At 59.6% G+C, this 18,187-nt stretch overlaps 2 protein-coding genes across 2 annotated transcripts; both read right to left on the minus strand.

Annotated features, from left to right (window-relative positions):
* Positions 1-2,196: 2,196 nt before the first annotated feature.
* On the minus strand, positions 2,197-5,934 carry Ifi30 (IFI30 lysosomal thiol reductase). The gene is made up of 7 exons (XM_051169582.1): positions 5,759-5,934; positions 4,408-4,590; positions 4,237-4,311; positions 4,066-4,158; positions 3,049-3,201; positions 2,469-2,522; positions 2,197-2,382 (listed from the first exon to the last, which is right to left on the minus strand). Exons 1-7 carry the CDS (start codon positions 5,882-5,884, stop codon positions 2,317-2,319), a joined length of 750 nt encoding a protein of 249 aa, XP_051025539.1. The 5' UTR covers positions 5,885-5,934; the 3' UTR covers positions 2,197-2,316.
* Positions 5,935-7,502: 1,568 nt separating this feature from the next.
* Pik3r2 (phosphoinositide-3-kinase regulatory subunit 2) lies at positions 7,503-14,952 on the minus strand. Its single transcript, XM_051169577.1, has 15 exons — positions 14,204-14,952; positions 12,148-12,240; positions 11,880-11,930; positions 11,660-11,791; positions 11,361-11,559; positions 10,746-10,831; positions 10,481-10,589; positions 10,295-10,393; positions 9,885-10,065; positions 9,668-9,793; positions 9,258-9,400; positions 8,934-9,110; positions 8,671-8,742; positions 8,361-8,531; positions 7,503-8,205 (listed from the first exon to the last, which is right to left on the minus strand). The coding sequence occupies exons 1-15, from the start codon at positions 14,523-14,525 to the stop codon at positions 7,998-8,000; spliced, it is 2,169 nt and encodes a 722-aa protein (XP_051025534.1). The 5' UTR covers positions 14,526-14,952; the 3' UTR covers positions 7,503-7,997.
* Between the last annotated feature and the right edge of the window lie 3,235 nt (positions 14,953-18,187).

Consider the following 18,187-nt stretch of genomic DNA (forward strand, 5'->3'; position numbering starts at 1 on the left):
ACCCGCAGCCGCTCCTGCGCCGGCTGGATCCGCGTCGGCCAATCACGGGCCGCGCCGCAGAACCGCCCCGCTCGGCACCGACCAATCAAAAGCTGCAAAGCCCCGCCTCTCGAGAGCAAGGACCAATCGCCCTCTAGCGCTGCGCCACGCCGCTCACGCCCAACGCGGAAGTCTTGCTTCGCCTCCCCGCCCAGTTCCCGTCCCCAGCGGACCAATAGGCAAGCGGACCCGAGTCTCGCGGGCTTCCCGCGGCGTCCCGCCCCCGGAACCGAGCTGGCCAATCGTGGCTCTCTGTCTCCGGAGACCCTGGGCGGGTTGGACTCGCCTGCAAAGCCTGCTGGGAGTGGGCGGGGCGAGGAGCATTTGCACAGCTGCTCCTTCTTGACCTTGGCATGCCCTATCCTGTGGTCTATCTCGGGCTGTTTGAGACCTGTTCCCATGTAGCCCAGGCTGGCCTTGACTCACTTCTGTTGCCTCCCCCGCGGTACCACATGCCTGTGTTTTAGAGAATGAGTTGAGTTCTTTATGCAAAACAGGAATAAGAATGAATATGTATTGGTCTTCGCACAGCAACTTTGTGTCCCTGCAGAAGCAAACATCCTCACTTCCTGCACCCTTAGTTTCTCAGCCCATCGCTGCTCTCACAGGCGGAGACTTATTTCCTCCTACACCCACACCTCCCACGAAGTCTCTGCCCTGTGCTGGTTTTTGTAGGTCTGGTATGTGCAAAGCTAGGGTAGGGAGTTTGTGTTCTGCCTACGGAACTCCTACTCACCCTTCAAAACCTAGTTTTGTGTAAAATCGTCCTTACAGAGGCCCTTAACCCACGCACCCCAACCTTCTCCTGGTCCATGCTGGTCATCAAACTAGAGACAGGGTTGGGTCTGTATTCTCTCGTCGATAACCAGCCCTGGGTGTTAGACAGTGATGATCAATACGGTCAGTCAGACTGGATCAAGAGTCACCTTGGAGGGGCTGGAGAGGGGCTAAGCGGTTAAGAGCACTGGCTGCTCTTCCAAAGAACCCGGGGTTCAATTCCCAGCACCCTCATGGCGGCTTGCTCACAACTGTCTGTAACTCCAAGATCTGAGTCCCCAACACAGAGACATACATGCAGGCAAAACACCAATGCATTAAGAAAAAAAAAGTCACCTTGGAGACAGGGCCGGGGGCGCGGGGCGTAAGTGAGGGGTGGTCTAGACCAGCGGTTCTCCAGTTTCCTGGTGCTGCTGTGACCTTTTACCACAGCTCCTCATTCTGTGCTGACCCCAACCAGAAAGTTATGTTGCTACCTCATAACTGAAATTTTGCTAATGTAAATATCTGCTATCAGAAATTGTCTCCAAAGGGGTCGCGACCCACAGGTTGAGAACCTGTGGCCTGTGCTGTTACTTGTGGTAGGAAGATCCTCTTGAGTGTGGGTGGAACCATCCAACCTGTTGGATGGAGTTTTGCACAAATTAAGAAGGGGAAAGTGGCTGGGTGAGGGCGGCGTACGTCTGTAATCCCAGCACTCCGGAGGCAGAGGCAGGTGAGTCTCTGAGTTCAAGGCCAGCCTGGTCTACAAAGAGAATCTCTGACCTGAAAAACCGAAACAAACAGCTACAATAAAAAGAGAAAGTGGGCGGAGCATAAGCATTCATCTGCTTGCTTGCGGACTGTGCGTACGATGTGACGTCAAGCTCCTGCCTCAGTTTACACACACCGGATATGGACTGTATTCTCACAAGGTGAGCCAGCTTAGGCCCTTCCTTAAGTGGCTTCTGTGTTTGGTCACACAATGAAAACGTTAACTGAAAGAGACTGGCTAGCTTTTCAGACGATGCGTGGACTCCAAAGTCTAGGGTGTGTGATGAGCATGCGCAGAGCCTCGGGTTGCAACTCCGCATTAAAGGCAAAAACACAACCTCAAACTTCAGGAAAAGTGAATCACAAAAATTTAGATGATTTATTTAGTAAATTTAAATTTAGCACCATTAGAAAACAAAGCAAGATTCTTTCAGTTTTTTTTTTTTTTCTTTTCTTTTTTTCCCTCCAGACAGGGTTTCTCTGTATATCCTTGGCTGTCCTGGACTCACTTTGTAGACCAAGCTGACCTCGAACTCACAGCGATCCACCTGCCTCTGCTTCCCGAGTGCTGGGATTAAAGGCGTGTGCCACAACGCCCGGCAAGGATCTTGATTATGAGGAGGGCTTTTGAGTCTGGGTTATGTGGGACGTGTACAGGTCTTTTCACGGCGGGGCGGCACTTCTTGAGGGCTCCAGATTTGATGAGGCTCCGCCGCTGGGCTCTTGTTTTCCTTTGGACAATGGCCTTCACTTATAGCAGACCTTCCTGAGGCGGTCGGCCATGGAGGAGCAGATGTCCGGCTTCTCCACTCCCTGGGGGTGGTGAAAGGTGAGGCGTTGTGGCCCCACTGGAAGACTCCATCCCCGCAGCTGAACCCCTGAACTCCCACCCAGCTTACCTGGTACAGCTGACAGACAGAGCTCAGAAGCTGGCTGGTGTCCTTCAAAGGCTTCTGCAAACCACAGGAAAAATGGCTGAGCACATCTGGGTAGAGTGTGTGAGCCTGCGAGCTCGGCACAAGAGTGCTGAGGCAGAGGGATCACTGACAGTTCCAGGACAATCTCACTTGCAACAGAGGTGGCAGGGGAGCTGATCTGTCACGTTGATATGGGGCCTCAGGGTACAAAGACTTGTTGTGTGAGTTAAAGTCTTTGTTATTTTCTTTTCATCTTCTTTTTTCAAATTAAAATTTTAGTTTTACATTTATCTTATTTCATGTGTGGGAGTGTTTTTGTCAGCATGTATGGCTGTACACCATGTTTATGCAATACCCATGGAGGCCAGAAGAGGGCTCGAGATCCCCAGAACTGCAGTGCAGGCTATGAGCAGGCCATGTAGGTGTTGGAATCCAAGCAGGGTCCCCTGAAGAGTGGCTGGTGCTCTTGACCACTGACTGAGCCTACACTCACTTCAGGGGAACAAGCCACCAGGCCCAGCTCAGACTGTGAGGTCGCCTTGGCCGGCTGGAGAGTTCTTACCTCATTGACCAGGACCCAGGGCACGTACTGATGGGGCGGCTGCAGGGCGTCCGTGAGCTGGGCGTTGGCGTGCATGAGCTGTGTGCCGCGCTCCCCCATGGCACACTCCATAATGCTCTCTGGAGACACCTCAGGAGCATATAGCTTCAGGCACTGTGAGGAGGGGAAGACGGCGTTGCTCAGTTCCCCCTTGTTATCTGGCCATCAGTCCCCAAGTGGCCCCGGAAAAGCCTCTCCCCTTACCGCCAAGGGGACAGCACAGAAGTGGCCCTGCCCATGGGGCACTCACTGTCGCCTGGGTGGGGCTCTTGCCTCCCTGTAACACTGGATCTGCGGCCTCTGGCCCCTGGTATCTCATTACCCCAGAGCCATGTCCTGGATGCTCCCCTTTCCTTCCTCTCCCACCAATGGGGCAGAGCCTGGAGTGTCCCACAGGCTCCAGGAGGCTGGGATGCCTCAAGTCTCCAAAGCCATGGGTGCGATTGGAGAGCCTTTGGAGTTATTTCCCACAATGCCCTGGGAAGCAGGAGCAGCCTAGCTTATCTCTTGTCACCAGTGTTCTGTGTCAACACATACTGAAGGCCCCAGGTTCTGCTCACAGACCTAAGGTTCTCCCATAAAGAGATGGAAGCTCTCAGGGGGTCCTCCTTGCCTAGGATCCCCCAGTGAGGGAATGTGGGCGTGGCTCAGGGGTGGAGCCCCTGCCTATAATTCCCCAGTGAGGGGATGAGAGTGTGGCTCAGGGGTGGAGCCTCTGCCTAGAATCCCCCAGTGAGGGGATGAGAGTGTGGCTCAGGGGTGAAGCCTCTGCCTAGAATCCCCCAGTGAGGGGCTGGGGGCGTGGCACAGGGGTGAAGCCTCTGCCTAGACTCCCCCAGTGAGAGGCTGGGGGCGTGGCACAGGGGTGAAGCCTCTGCCTAGAATCCCCCAGTGAGGGGCTGGGGGCGTGGCTTAGGGGTGGAGCCCTTGCCTAGAAGGCAGAGCCCCTTGCTGCTTCGCCTCCCACTCCGGGCTCACCAGTCCCAGGTTCTTCTCCATGTCGTCCATCGCCTCTATACAGACGATGGTGAGGAAAGCCGCATCCTTTTCTAGTTTATCCAGCAGGCATGCCTAGAAAGACAGGAAAGGACCGTGAGGCGAGGGTGGCCAAGCCCGCTTTCCTCCATGCTGGTCTACACTACTGCTCACCTCCATTTTGTTCAGTTTACACTCCAGTTCCCCATGCTGGCATGTGAACTCCCACGTGCCGCTGACATTTCTCTCCTGCAAGACACCAACCGATCTTGATGAGAACAGGTGATTAGGCGTTCCCCATTCCCTGGCACCCCTCCTGCCTCAGTTTCCCTGCCTCCCGAACACCTGTGCGTTCCCGTAGGGCACCAGGGTGATATTCATGATTTCCATAACCAGCAGCCATGTCGGGTACAAATTTCGGACCAGAAAGTAGCGACAAGCTCCACACAGGGACTCATAATACAGGCTGACGTTGACTGGCGGTGCAGGGGGAACCGGACGGGGCCCCAGCAGGCACAGGTCCTGGGTCTGAAGGGAAGAGATGCGTGAGGTGAGGTGCGGCCTGGTCATCCCTGCAGGGGGCAGCCTCATGCTGACCGCTTAAGGTTGGCTCAGCCTTGTGGCACTGGGGACCAGACCCAGGGGTTTCTTTGCGCATGCTCGCTAAGCGGTCTTCTGTTGCGCCACGCCCCGAGCTCTCTGAGGTTTTCTAGAGTCTAGATCATGTTCCGCAATCACAGTTTATCTGCAAAACGGAACCTGGCAGGCTCTCAAACCGTAGGTGCTCCGTGAATGCACAATCCTTGACCACAGTCAGTAAGCGATGGGCATACATATTTCTAGCACTCGGGAGGCAGAGACAGGAGGAGTTGGAGGCCAGCCTGGTTTACGTTGTGAGTTCCAGGACTGCCGTGGCTATACAGTGAGTTCCTGAACCCCTCCCCCTCCCAGAAAAAAGAAAACCAAACCAAATCAAAACAAGAAAGAAATAGAAAAATAAGACACGCACATTTCTAATTCCTGCTCTCAACCCTGTCTGGAGGTGCACATCCTGAAGCCAAATGCGTGCTTTCTCTTTTTCTTTTTTCTTTTCATTTTACGCACCAGGGCTCAGCACCTTTCACCTACGCGACTCTTTATTTATTCTTCCTCTCCAGGGACCCAGGGAAACTTCGCCCTGTCTGACTAGACACAGGAGGTGCCTAAAGCATGAAGAGACTTCCGGTTCCCGGGAAGGGCGGGCCTGAGTCTGAGCAAGGCACTCGGAGTGCGGGGCATGTGTTTGCTGCGTGTCAGAAGCACGCCACAACTCCAGTCTTCGGCTGGAACGCACACAATAAGCGACAAGAATTTCGTGAGGGTGGAAACGAGCTAATGGCTCAAGAAGTCTGGAGCGGGAACCACTTGACCCCACCCCCAACCACGTCTTTGGCTAGCACGTATACCATAGGTGGTTGATAAATGCTCCGGCGAGACGGGCAAGGGCTAGCTGCGCTTCCCAGACCTGCTATGGGGAAGCGGAACGATCCGGACACGGTACTCAGCGTCCCAGGACTGAATTGGGGGGTGGCGGCCCTGGCGTGGCGTGACAGCGTGCCCTAGGGACCCTGGAGTTCCCCCCGAACGAGTTCACGGAGTGCTGACGGACTGGCGGGGCGCCTGACCCTCGGCCCTTCCTGCACGTCGCGGTGCCTACCTTGCAGGTGGCTGTGCCCTCGGAGGATGCTTGCAGCGGGGACGCCCTGAACGCACTGGACAGCTCAAGTGCAAGCAGCAGCAGCAGCAGAAGGGACAGGGATGGCAGGAGCAGAGACCGGGGCATGGCCACGGAGGAGATGGCCAGCAGGAGAGGATTGGTGTCTGGGCCTTGGAGGCGGGAGACTTTAAGCAAACGGAGGCCCCGCCCCCGAGACCACGCCCCTCTCAGGCTCCTTCCACTCCTGGGCCTCCTTTCTTGCGGGCTCCACCCTAGGCCAGGTGCTGAGCCCCAAATCACGAGGCCACTGGGCCAGGTCCAAGTCTGTCGTCAGGTGATGTTTTTGGGTCGGGGGACTCTGACCGACTGACGACCGGAAGCCCAGTCATTACGTCCCTCCTTGTAGCCCAGCTCAAGTGGGGGAATGACAGACACCCTTATCAGTAACTTCTGTCCCCACTACCCCAGGCCAGGGAGGGCAAGGCAGCCCCGCCCCCGCACATCCCTCCACCTCCGCAGATTCAGGCTAGACCGCAGCGCAGGAGCCAGCCCAAGGCAACTTCCCGGAGCTGGGGTACTTGCTCCTAGCAACTGAGTGTGTGGGTACAGGGCTCTGGAACTGGGGAGCCACAGGATGAGGGAGGGCGGGATGTGCCTGGACTCCAGGACCCTGCCTCTTTCTGCGGTTTTCCCGTTCCGTAAAACGGGGCACGAGTGACAGACACATGGCTGCCGATAGCGCCACCAAGAAGGAGCCAGGGGCGACGTTGACTGGTTCTGGAGCCTCTGAACCAAGTCAGGATGAAAACTGAAGTGGGGGTGGGTGGGGTGAGGAGGGCACCCTAGGGCAGCGACAGGCCAGAGAACTGTAGCGGGGAAAGTTCTAGCTTGGCTGGTAACTGGTAACGGAAGCTCCAGGCGGAAAGACCCTGGTGTTCTGTGCTGGAGGCAGCAGACAGGATGGTGAGTCTGTTTTACAGCTGAGGGGACAGTACAGGCTGAGAGGATTTCTTCTAACCAAGACTTCCAGATCCCCGAGACCCCAGCCCCTCACTGGGGGATTCCAGGCAGGGGCTCCACCCCTGAGCCACGCCCCCAGCACAGGTAACATGTTTTCTTAGACTCATTTGTCTTTCTCCCGCTAACACATGATTCTCCTGCCTCAGCTTCCTAGGCTGTGGCATCACAAGGCAGCCTTTTTCTTAGGTCATTCACAGGATGCTGCCTGGACAATGAGGCCCAACGAACTCATAGAGTAACTGGGTCAGAGAAGGGTTCTGTTCATTCCAAAGGGGCTCTGAGAGGATCTGGTGACAGGACACAGGCTGGTGCACATTGGGGGTGGGGGTGGGGGGCGCTCAGCAAGTACTCCAGCGTGCCAGTCTTGATGTGTTCCCACCCCAGAGCAGGACTATTAGGTTTTGAATATTCGCTAGTGGACACAGGCCCTGGGGATGCGTCAAAGGCCTGCAGAGGGCTGAGGAATGAGACATCCGCCTGCGTGGCGGGAGCTGTTGACGCCCCTCTTCCCAATGAGGAACTGTGTGGGTGTGACTTAAGAGCTCAGCTGGTGCCTGCTTGAGCAGCCTGGAGCTGGGGCACCAAGAGGCTGTTGGCGGGTCTAGGGTCCCCAGGCAATGGGTATGGGGCAGAGCTGAATTGTGGCGCATCACTGCGTGACTCCGAGCACACCAGAATGCGCGGCTAGCAACAGACCGTGAATTCGCCCCAAAGACACTCAGCAGACAGGTACAATGTTTCATATTCGTATCAATAAACGTACCGTACAAAACCTTCTGCCCATCAGCCCTGGGCAGTTGTGGGGTCCAAGGGGCAGGGACACACCCAGGGCCCTTGTCCCAAAGAGGTGATTGCACAATCGGGAGAACAGCGCAGGGCCTGGGTGGGGGCCAGAGTTCGAATTCTGCCCTCCGGAGGGGGGACTTCTCGGCAGCTGTGGCTGGTTTCACTTCGACCTTACGAGGGGAAGTTGGGGTCCGCGGGGCGGGTCCCGCCCGGCCCCGAGTGTCCAGGCCCGAGTTCCTGGAAACCACCCAGCGCAGTTCCTTCCTGACCCCGGGGCTATGGCTTGAATCAGAACTGGGGCGCCCAGGCTGGTGGCCCAGCAGCCTCTGTAAACATGGCAGGCGCAGAGGGAGGGAGGGCTTCCTGCGTGTGTTCACCAGGGAAGGGGATTCAGAGACGGAGGTGGACAGGGAGGCAGGCGAGGTGGGGGTGCTCAGCGGGCTGCGGGTGGCGGGCCGGGCCCGGGGGCACGCACAGGGTGCGCAAGGGTGACGGTGAGCGCGTCGTTGTGCTGCACGAGCGACGCGTGCTGGTAGTGTAGCACCAGCTCCTTCAGCGAGCCGTACAGGTTGTAAGGCTCTGCGAAGCCGAAGCCGGTGGCCGTGCGGTAGATGACGCAGTGCTTTGTGTCACCGTCCACCCTGCGTGGCCAAAAGGGCAGCTCAGAGGAGGGGCCCTGCCTGCCTCTCCACCCCACTGTTCCCAGCCCTCCTCCCCGGCTGCCTCAGCAGGGCCCAGCACACAGTGGGCGCTTAATGCATGCTCAGGAACTACCCGACTGCAGCCCGACACTCACACCACGGAGCATGCGTAACAGCCCCGCTGGCTGCTCTCCCGGATGAGGAAGGTCCCGTCCCGCTTGCCACTCAGCATCTCCTCCGCCTGTGTGCGGTTGATCTTGCCCACGTACCACGTGCGCTCCTCGTGGTGGGGGAGGGCGTCCTCATCCTCCATCAGTGAATACTGGCTGTGGGGTGAGGCAGGCAAAGGGTCACTTAACTCACGGGTGCCATTGCCGGGCAAGCTCTTATTCGTCCTCCACATCCCAACGCAAACACCTCCCCCTCTTCATAAACCCTCCCCGTCCCCTGCAGGCAGCCACTCACTCTTCAGTCTCGTTTTTAATTCCCAGCCACTCATTGATCTTCCTCTGTCGGGCACCTTTCTGGGTGAGCCACCTGGGGGGGGGGGCGGGGGGGGGAGAGAGGTAGGTGAGTGAGAGCTTGCAGGGGACACTGAGGAAAGTCGGTCTGAGTGCAGTATCTCTGGCGGCCAGAAGGGGCGCCTGGACCCCAGTGGTTCCCCCACACTGCAGGGCTGCGCGCGGGCGCCCCCTGGTGGGCAGGAACCGGAGCGCAGCGCCACTCACACGAGGTACTGGTCCCGGATCTTGCGCAGCTGCATGAGGTCGGGTTTCAGGCTGTTCATGCGTTTGTCGATCTCTCGGTTGTCCGAGGCCTGCGCCCGCAGGTCCTGCTCCAGCTTCGTGCGGCTCTCGTGGATCTCTGCGATGCGAGACTTGAGGCGCTCGGAATTCAGCAGGATCCTGAGAGGAGGGCCATGGTGAACTCCTATGCACCCTCCAAAGCCTGTTCCCAAGGAACCCCGACTCATCGGTGGAAGCCCTGCTGCCTTCCTTCCCCTCCTGCCCGGGCCCACCGGAAGGGGGCGCACGGGAGGGGAACCCACGCACCTCTGCATCTCCTTCTCGTTGCCCTCTCGCCGGAAGCGCTCCAAATACTCCTTGCTACACTTTTCCTGAGTCTGGCCCTGCTCTTCGAAGATCTTGATGGTCTCATTGAAGGCCTCTATGGCTGTGCGCTTCATCTGAAGCTCCTGCACATGGGGTCGATCTCAGTCGCACCAGGGAGCTCCGAAAGCCCCTCATTAGGAGCAAGGGTAATTCTGCTGTGTCGCCTCTCTTCACTGGGGACAACACTCCCAGCTCACCCCTCTCCAAACCCCACCCTTCCCTGGGAACGCCAACACCTGGACCTCGGGGCAGCACTACCGGGGATGGTGCCTGGCACTGAGCGCGTGGTGGGCGTGGGGTGGGGAGGCTGGCCTGGGCTGCCCCTCTGCTCCATGTGCAAAGCCTGCTACCTGAGAGGTCCGCGTGTATTCCTCGTACAGCTGGTCGTACTCCCGGCTCTTGTCCTGGTACTGCTGGTGGTAGACCTTGAGCTGCGCGCCCACGGCCTCTACACTGTCCTCCTTCACCACCTGGTCCTGGAACGCAGGACACATCCTCAGTGGCTTCCCTCCTGAACCCGGACCTGGCCCGACGCCCACAGCGCCCCCTGCGCAGCACAGAACGCACCTGCTGGTACTTGGACACAGGGTAGAGGAGGCGCGTGTCCAGCTTGGCGTTGTACTGCGCCAGTGACTCATGGCGGTAGTGGGAGATGAGCTCTACCACAGAGCAGAAGGTGAGGGGTTCTGAGAAGCCATAGTGGCCATCCCGGTGGAAGACTTTGATCAGCTTGTTGTTCCCGCCTTTCCTGCGTGCAGGGGTGAGGCTCAGCACCGCAGGAGGGCCCCCAGCGCATGGCCCCACCTGGACACCCCCCTATCTGAGAGTGCAGGGGTGAGGCTCAGCACTGCAGGAGGGCCCTCAGTGCATGGCCCCCCCACCTGGGCACCTGCCCTGAGGGTGCAGGGGTGAGGCTCAGTACTGCAGGAGGGCCACGAGCGCATGACCCCTTCCCCCTACCTGGGCACCGGTCCTACCTGAGGGTGAGCGTATATTCTCCTTGGATCTTGCTAGATGCATCTCGGACCAGGAAGGTGCCATCAGGCGTGTCCCGGAGCCTCTCATTCACCTCTTCCCTGGGAACAGAAGCATGGAGCCACTTGCCAGGCCTGTCCACCCGCCCCGTGCACACTGAAAGCCCACCTCCACCACAGCAGACCTACCTGGAGATGTCTCCCCAGTACCACTCTGCATCCTGAAGTGAGGGCGGGTTCCCTCCATTGGCCAGTGCTGTGGGGGCCGGCTTGGCCTTAGAGGGTTTAGGTGGCAGTGCTGGGGGGCAGACGGACACAAGCGCATTAGGCACCAAGTGCATACCGCTGCTGCTGCAGATCACACACACACACACACACACACACACACACTCAACAGGACGATGGCCACAGGCCTGCCCACCCTTGAGGACCGGGTGGAGGTGAGGGCCGTCACCTGGAGGGGCCGCATCCTGTTCATCCACATGCTCTTGTACAAGTCTCTCCAGCAGCAAAACGGGGAGGTCGGGCGCAGGCTCACTCCTAGGGGCAAGTGGGGGGAGGGGGTCAGGGCCTGGAAGTGACAGCTGCGTCATGCGCTCCATCCTACATGTGTGCGCCAAGTCGGGAGGGCAGGTGCAGAAGACAACAGTTGGCAGCGTGGGAAGACAGGTGTGGCAAGGCATGAGCAATAGGTGCTCCATATGTGCTCACCGTGAACAAAGATGAGGAAGTACCGCCATGGCGGAAGTGCAGGCTACTTGACCCTCTCGCTCTGTGCTCTAGCCCCTAGCCCCTGGAGCCCAGGTCCCTGCTGCCTGCACCCAGCAGAGCTCCACTCCCACAGGGAAAGCCCCGCCCACACGTAGCCACACCCAGCCCTGCTTCCTTTGTCTCTGCCCCAGTTGTCTCCCAGTACAAAGCGGCTCTCCGTGGCCCCGCCCACCTAAAGACCGCCCCCCAAAGTTTTTGGTCTCACGTGCCCCCTTCCCCCCAAAACTACTTCTCTTAAATCATTTCCAGGTCCTAGACCGTAGACGACCACGCCCACCGAAAAGCCCCGCCCACTCACCCATCAGCATCGCCCCCTGGCGGTGGCGCGCGCAGCAGCAGAGGCCCAAAGACGCTGGCCAGCGCGTGGACAGCTGTGGCCGGGGCCGGCGCTCTGCGGGCCACACGGCCCAGGTGCTGCAGCAGGAACCGCAGGGTGAGTGCCTGGTGCAGTGGCAGCGTCGGGGGTTCCAGCACCGGCCCCACAGGCCCCGCAGCCTCTGCAGGCAGAGAGCCGGCCAGGGCCGGTCAGCCAGGCCAGTGACCAACCAGCCACCCGCCCCCTGGTCCTCTGCCCACCCTGCTCCTGCCGGGCTTTACCCCGCAGCGCCCGGTAAGCCTCTGCTGCAGCCTCAGGTGTCACCACGGCCGTGGGCAACGCCAACAGGAAGCCCTTAACAGCATCGTACGAGGTGGTGCGGTCCCACTGCTCCACATCGCTCAGGGACCAGTCTGCAGGGGAAGGCAAGGCGGTGTAGTCCAGCCTGGTGAATGTGCCCGCTCCTCCCATCACCAGAAGCAAGCAAGCAGATTGTCTGACCTGTCCGAGGCGCTGGCAGTTCCGGTCTACTGTAGCATTCACTGTCCAGCCCTGGGGAAAAGGGGGCCCACATGACTGACCAACAGAAGTCACATGGGGCCCAAGACACCTCTCCATTGGGAAGTCACCCCTTCCTCCCACCGACAAGGGAACCCACATCATTCCAGGTTCGCCTCCTCCCACAGAGACCAGAACGGCCCTGGTGGAAATGACAACCCGCCTCCCCAAACAAGCTGAGTGCTGAGGCCACAGTCAGGCGGGCCCTCACCTGCTTGCTCAATGGCTTCTACCAGCTTCACTAGAATTGGGGGAGCAGGGTCAGGTGGGGAGAACTGCTCTGCCAGGTCTGCCAACGTGAGGCCTGGAAGAGGAGACAGGCCATGAGCCCCCACGCCCTCTATGCCGCTGGACTCAGTGAGGCGCGCAGCAGGGGAACCTGGGGCCATGTGGAGGGCTGAGTTAGTGCAGGGTATTTCTCAAGTTTACCACAAGGAATCTACAAGAGAAAACAGTGGGTGACACAAGCCCATGCCTCCAGCACTCAGGTGTTCCAGGTCAGTGTGGGCTACACAGGACCCGTCTCCAAAACCAAAATAAGTGGCAGGAGAGGCAGTTTCGGCATTAGACTGGCACCAGCCCACGTCACCACTTCAAACGCCTCTACAGACCTGTGCAGCTGCAGCCACGGGGTTAGCAGCGATTTTGTACGACAGCCACTGGCTCGCACAGGTTTTGGCTCTACTGTGGGCGGCTGTGCAACCCTGAAGGCCCGGCTCGCCTTCTCTGGGCCTTAAACTTCAAAGGAAATAGCCAGATAGCAGTATCTTTTTGTTTTAGAGTTTATTTTTGAGACGTAGTCTCAATATATAAACCAGGCTGGGCTGGAACTCACAAAGCTCCACCCGCCTGGGCTCTTGAGTGCCGGTTAAAGGTGTGTGCCACCGCCACAGCCCCCAGGTCTGATGCTCTTTTGTTCAGCTTGGAAGCACTGGCCTCCTGTGCAGCCCGCACTGGCCTCCGGCAGCAATTCTCTGGCCTGAGCTTCTCCAGTTCTGGGATGGCAGGCGTCCCCAACACCTGGCTCCGTCCGTACCCTCCCCCATGCCAGCCAAGCCGGCCTCCAGGCCCAGCCCCCTCCCAGTAGCGCCTGGTTTGCCTGCAGGGCCTTTTGTGCACAGGTGTCCGCCTCCACAAGGCTCTGCCTGCCCCTACCATCTGGGTTGGCTCTGGCCCTCGGCAGGGACGCCCTGGCATGCAGCAGAGGCAAGCCAGGGCCTGCGGGGCCTGAGTGGAGCTGGCCCAGCTGTATGGAAAAAAAGAAACAAACCCCCCAAACCGGCAGGAGGGGAGCACCCTGCCTGCAGGGGAGGGAGGACGGAACAGCCAGGGACCCCAGTGCCAAGAAGGGCCCCACCAGCAGAGGCCTCACCACCCTGAGATAAGCAGGGGAGTGCTGAGGGAGTTGTGCTTCTAGGTAGTTCTTCAGCACCTGGAAGTGCGGCCTTTGCTGGTGGGGAAACTGAGGCTGCAGAAGGCCAACCTCAGCCCTGGAGGTTTGAGGGTGAGGCGGGGCATGTGAGGTGGCTGGACCTTGGCCAGGCTGGGGAGGGAGGCGGCTGTTACTGGGGCAGCCACAGGCTCTGGCTGTGAGCCCGGATGGGCTGGGGCCCTGCAGCTCTCAGGGCCAGGCCTGGGCTCTGGGGACGCCAGATGCTGCCTGGCCCGAGCCAACCTCCCAGGCCTCAGCTGCGCTCAGATCCACCCCAAGTGTGGGGCTCCAGCCCCGCACTGTTTGCACTGGACAGTTTCTCGCCGCGCAGCCCCAGAACTCTCCGTGATCCTCCTGCCTCTGCCTTCCCAATGCTAGCATTACTGGCATGTGCCACTGTGTCTGGCTGCCTGAGTGTCTTCAGCAGGCTTGTGGGGCTCTTGCCTCCTATGCTGCCGCACGCCTCAGCCTAACATCCCACCCCCTCTGGGATCATGGCTGGTTTTGAGGCTGAGTGAGAGCAGGGTTAGTGGCTCCTGCAACTTGCAGGAGGCCTCTGCATCCTACAGAACACCTCCCAAGTTCCACTCTTCAATACCTGCTAGCTGCTGGCTGAACCCGCCTCAGGGCCTTTGCACTAGCTGTGCACACTGCCTGGAGGGCCTCCACCCTCAGCTCCTCACCACACTTGTTACCAGGGTGACATATTCTCACTTCCTGAACAAGAAGTCTGACCAGGACCTGTCTCCAGGGGTGAGCTCGCTCACTGACAGCACTGTCCCAACACAAGTCCTCCATAAGCAACCCCATGGCCCTTCCCCAGGTGTCTGCTCACCTGATTCGGAGGGTCCATCCGAGGGCCTGGCAGGCAGAGGACGGGGGCCTCGTGGGCGAGGACCTGGTCGAGCCAGGGCCACGGGTCCTAGGAACTCCACGTATGTTCCAGGGAAGTCCCCTCGCTGCCGGGTGCGCTCATTGAAGCCCGGCATCCAGCCCACGCTGTGTGGGCATCTCTCCCCTCCGTCCGCCACGCCCAGCGCCTGCAGGGCCACCCGGCTCACCACCAGGAGGTCCCCTGGGAGCAGCTCCAGGTCCTCAGGCCGCTCCCGGCGGAATGGGTACACAGCCCTGTACTGGAAGCCCTCAGCGCCTGACATGGCTGGGCCTGGGGGGGAGGCGGGGGTGTCGTCTGGACAGTCACGTGGCTCCGGGGGGCTCCAGAGGCCCCATGGGCTGGGGCAGCCCTTGTGGTAGGCTTGCTGCAGATGTCTATTTCCAAAGTCACCGGCGACCTCAGGGGCCGCTCATGCCTAGGTGGTCATTCCTAAAAGCCACCTGTCACGGAGGCCACCATTTAGTCAACTGTGTGAGACAGTCCCTGGTGTTCTCTCAAATCACTCCCCCATCAGATGGCTAAGCTCCGATAGGTGGCTCACTCTGTCGCGAGCTGGGCTGCGGGTGCCCAAGCTTGCTGGCTCTTCGGGGTTTGCCTGACACCAGATGAGGAGATGAAGACCACAGGCCGCTACCATGCTCAGCCAGGGACGCCAGCCTAGAGAACAAGGCAGAGTGAGCCAGGCCACAATCCCCCAGTGACCTCGGGGCTGGTCCCTGTCCCACTCAGTCAGATTTCCTTTCGGGGGTGCTGGGAGCTGAACGCTCCACTCTGCCCACTAGGGACGAGGAAACCTAAGTCCTGAGCTCTCTGGAGGACCCCCAGGAAGAAGCCAAGCACAGAGACACCCAGGTTCAAGATCAAGGCAGGAACAAAGGCTGTGACCACACGTGCAGTTAGGATTGGGGGCTAACAAGGGAGAAGGGGTTGAGCCAGCTGAGCAGTGGACACAGCCTAGCAAGGGCTGCAGCCTGGGTGGGCACACAAGGAGACAGAAGCCTTGGTTCCCAGCAGGGGACGGATACACAGGGTGCAGGGGTGTCCCGGGCTTGCCTTAGTCTGGGGCCCTCTGGTGATGCAAGAGAGGGGAGGCACCCTGGCGCAACAGTGGGATGGGGACAGGAGCTGGACACCACCACAGCAGGCTGCAGGGTGGTGATGGTCCCCAGCTCTTCTAGCCTGGGTCCCCATTCCAGCCTGCAGTTCGGTCCTCTGTGGATCCTCGTGAGGGACTGAGGGTGACAGGTCCTCGTATGGGGACAGGACAGTGCATAGACAGATAGCCTGGTCCCTGCAAAGGCCTGAGGGTGGAAGTTGCCAGCCTAGGATGCACAATGGCTTTCAGAAAGGAGCCATCCAATAGGTGCCTGGTGTGCTGAGGGGGAGGGTCTGGGCGCCATCCCCAGATCTGGGGACCCCTGGCAGGTGCCCTGGCGGGGCTCAGGGCTTCATGGCCCCAGGTACCCAGGGCGACACTGTCTGGCCTCTTGTGGCCTGCATGCTATAGGTAGGGAAACTGAGGGTCAGAGAAGATTCTCCTAAGAGGGCCTCGGGTCCGCCCGCCCCCGCGCCGTGTACGTCTGCACGCGCTTGGGGGGGGGGTTGCCTCGGAACCCCAATACAAAAGGTGGGGCCCAGGGTGCACACATAGTCAGCCCACTTACACACAGGAGAAGCTAACCTCTCCTGCACCCCCAACCTCCCCCGCCCCCTCCCCGGGACGCCGGAAGTGGCAGGACCCGGGGTCGTGCCCCGAAGCTCCCCGCCCCGGTGCGGGCGGGGACCTCCCGGCCTCGGAGACCCCGTCTCCGCCTCGCAGGCTGCACCACCCCACGCTCGGCTCGGAGCCAGGTTCCACGCAGCACCCCCCACGCTCCTCGTGTCCCCGCCGCCGCCATCGACTCACCCAGTTGCGGCCGCCGTCGCCACTACCGCCGCCGCCGCCGCTGTCGCCGCAGCCGCGGGATCCCTGCGTCAGCTGCCGTCGCCGCGGCTCCAAGCCGCCGGGCCCGCCCCCAGGCGGAAATAGCCGAGCGCACTCGGGTCTGGAGGGCGCCCCCCCCGCCCCCCCGTACGAGCTGGAGCCCGAAGACCGAGGCCCGCGGGTATGCTTCCGGAGACAGCCGAATGTACTCCCGCGGGAATCGTCGGCTGTCCTCGGCCACGAGACAGCCGAGGGTGGCCGGAGACAGCCGAGCGCAGCCGATTCGAGAGAGGGCTCTTGGGGTTGCTGTGCTCGCAGGGAGCCGGGCGAGGGCGTACAGAAACTGAACTTGGAAGGACTCCGCGGGACTGAGCGATACCTGAGCCATTCCGGAAACAGCCGAACGTGCTACGAGTTTGTGTGTTTTACGGAGTTGTGAACCTGCAAGGCTGCAGAGCACGTCTGCAAAGAACCGACCTCCTCTACGGTCTTGGGAGTTGACACTCGGAGACCTCCGGGAGCCTCCGGAAGTTGCCGAAGCACATCAGGTTCCACCGGAGGACTTCGGCGGCCGCAAGCTCAAGAGAGAAGCCGTTCTTGGAAGGACTGAAGGCAAAGCGCTTCCATGGCAACCCTCGGCGTCGGAAACAGCCGAATTGTCTCCGGCCCAACACGCGCGAGAACGCGGCCTGCCGAAGTCCGGAAACGCTTATTGTTTCCGGAAATAGCGACAGACAGGCAGTTGGGGCGATTATGAGAGTTTGCGTGGCGGGGGCTTGGGGGAGCCTCTTCTGGTGTCTCTGAGACTGGCAGGCAAGGGGTGCACATACACATTAAATGCCCTTTAAGGGAAAATATAGAAAGATGGACTAATTGAAGGATAAGTTCATTTTTTTTTGAGACAGTGTCTTACTGTATAGACCCTGCTGGAATTGCTCTGCTTTTGTGTGTGTGTGAGTGTTCTTTGTGTACACCTGCATGCCAGAGAGGGCATCAGATCCCAGCATAGATGGCTGTGAGCCACCATGTAGTTACTGGGAATTGAATTCAGTCACCTCTTCAGCTCAATTACTTTATGAGAGTCTTGTTGTGAGCTTAGGCTGGATTCGAACTCACGATCCTCCTTCAGCCACCCAGCAGTAGGATTACAAGGGGGTGCGGCCTGTCTTGGACGGGAGTGTTTAAGCAAACTCCTGTACCGCCTACAAAACTCCCCTCAGATAACACAGTCGTTCCCTCCCTCCTGCCTGAGTTCAGCCACTCAAATTGCGCACACCAGGATTTGATATTATCACAGGCTTTTATTTGATGCCAGCTCCAGAGTGGGCGGAGGGCTTGTCATGCACAGTCTTGGTCTCTCTTCCAGCAGGCAGTCAGCGAGGGTGCAGAGCGGGTTTGAGCGCCTGGAAATCCCCTTGGCAGGTGCCTGCTGGATCACACAGCATAATGGGGGATGACCTGGGCTCCCCCGTGACCAGTCTCACTGCAGGGCCTAGCAGATCCAGTCTTGAGCCAGGAATCTCACTGGGCCATTGTGAGACAAGCCCCTGGGGCCTCAGCTGTGGATCACACAAAAGCTATAGGCGAGAGTCCTGGAGCGCTTGACACGCAGGAAATTGGGATTAGTCTTGTAAACACAGCAGCACACACAGGACAGCTGGGGTCCACACGCCTGCCTCTCACTGCTGCGCCAGGGAGATGATCACATCACGGCCCCGGGCTCGCTGTGCTGGGCCTCACACAAGTGGGGCTGCGCTCAGGGGGGCTTTGTGGTGCTGGGTGTTCAGGCGCAAAGTGCACAGTCTTGGCCCTCGGGCTTGTCAGTTAATTTCCTACAGGGTGAATGGGCTCTTTCGTCTTCCCCGGGGGATGAGGGGCGGGCACCCCTCGGCCACCAAGCAGAGTGCAGCCCGCCCCTGAACCTGCCATCCTCCTGCCTCAGCCTCCTCACAGTTCTGGTGTCACAAGCAGGTGTCAAGGCACCCAGCTTCCAAGTCCTG

Source organism: Acomys russatus, chromosome 27 (assembly GCF_903995435.1).
Source record: "Acomys russatus chromosome 27, mAcoRus1.1, whole genome shotgun sequence".
Lineage (NCBI taxonomy): Eukaryota > Metazoa > Chordata > Mammalia > Rodentia > Muridae > Acomys > Acomys russatus.

Coding starts and splice junctions, on each gene's coding strand:
- Ifi30 (XM_051169582.1), bottom strand. CDS start 5,884: ATGCCCCGGTCTCTGCTCCTGCCATCCCTGTCCCTTCTGCTGCTGCTG. Junction 4,591..5,758: donor AGGGCACAGCCACCTGCAAG/GTAGGCACCGCG, acceptor TCTTCCCTTCAG/ACCCAGGACCTGTGCCTGCT. Junction 4,159..4,236: donor GTAAACTGAACAAAATGGAG/GTGAGCAGTAGT, acceptor CTGTCTTTCTAG/GCATGCCTGCTGGATAAACT.
- Pik3r2 (XM_051169577.1), bottom strand. CDS start 14,525: ATGTCAGGCGCTGAGGGCTTCCAGTACAGGGCTGTGTACCCATTCCGC. Junction 8,743..8,933: donor ATCCGGGACCAGTACCTCGT/GTGAGTGGCGCT, acceptor CCCCCCCCCCAG/GTGGCTCACCCAGAAAGGTG. Junction 8,532..8,670: donor ATTAAAAACGAGACTGAAGA/GTGAGTGGCTGC, acceptor CTCACCCCACAG/CCAGTATTCACTGATGGAGG.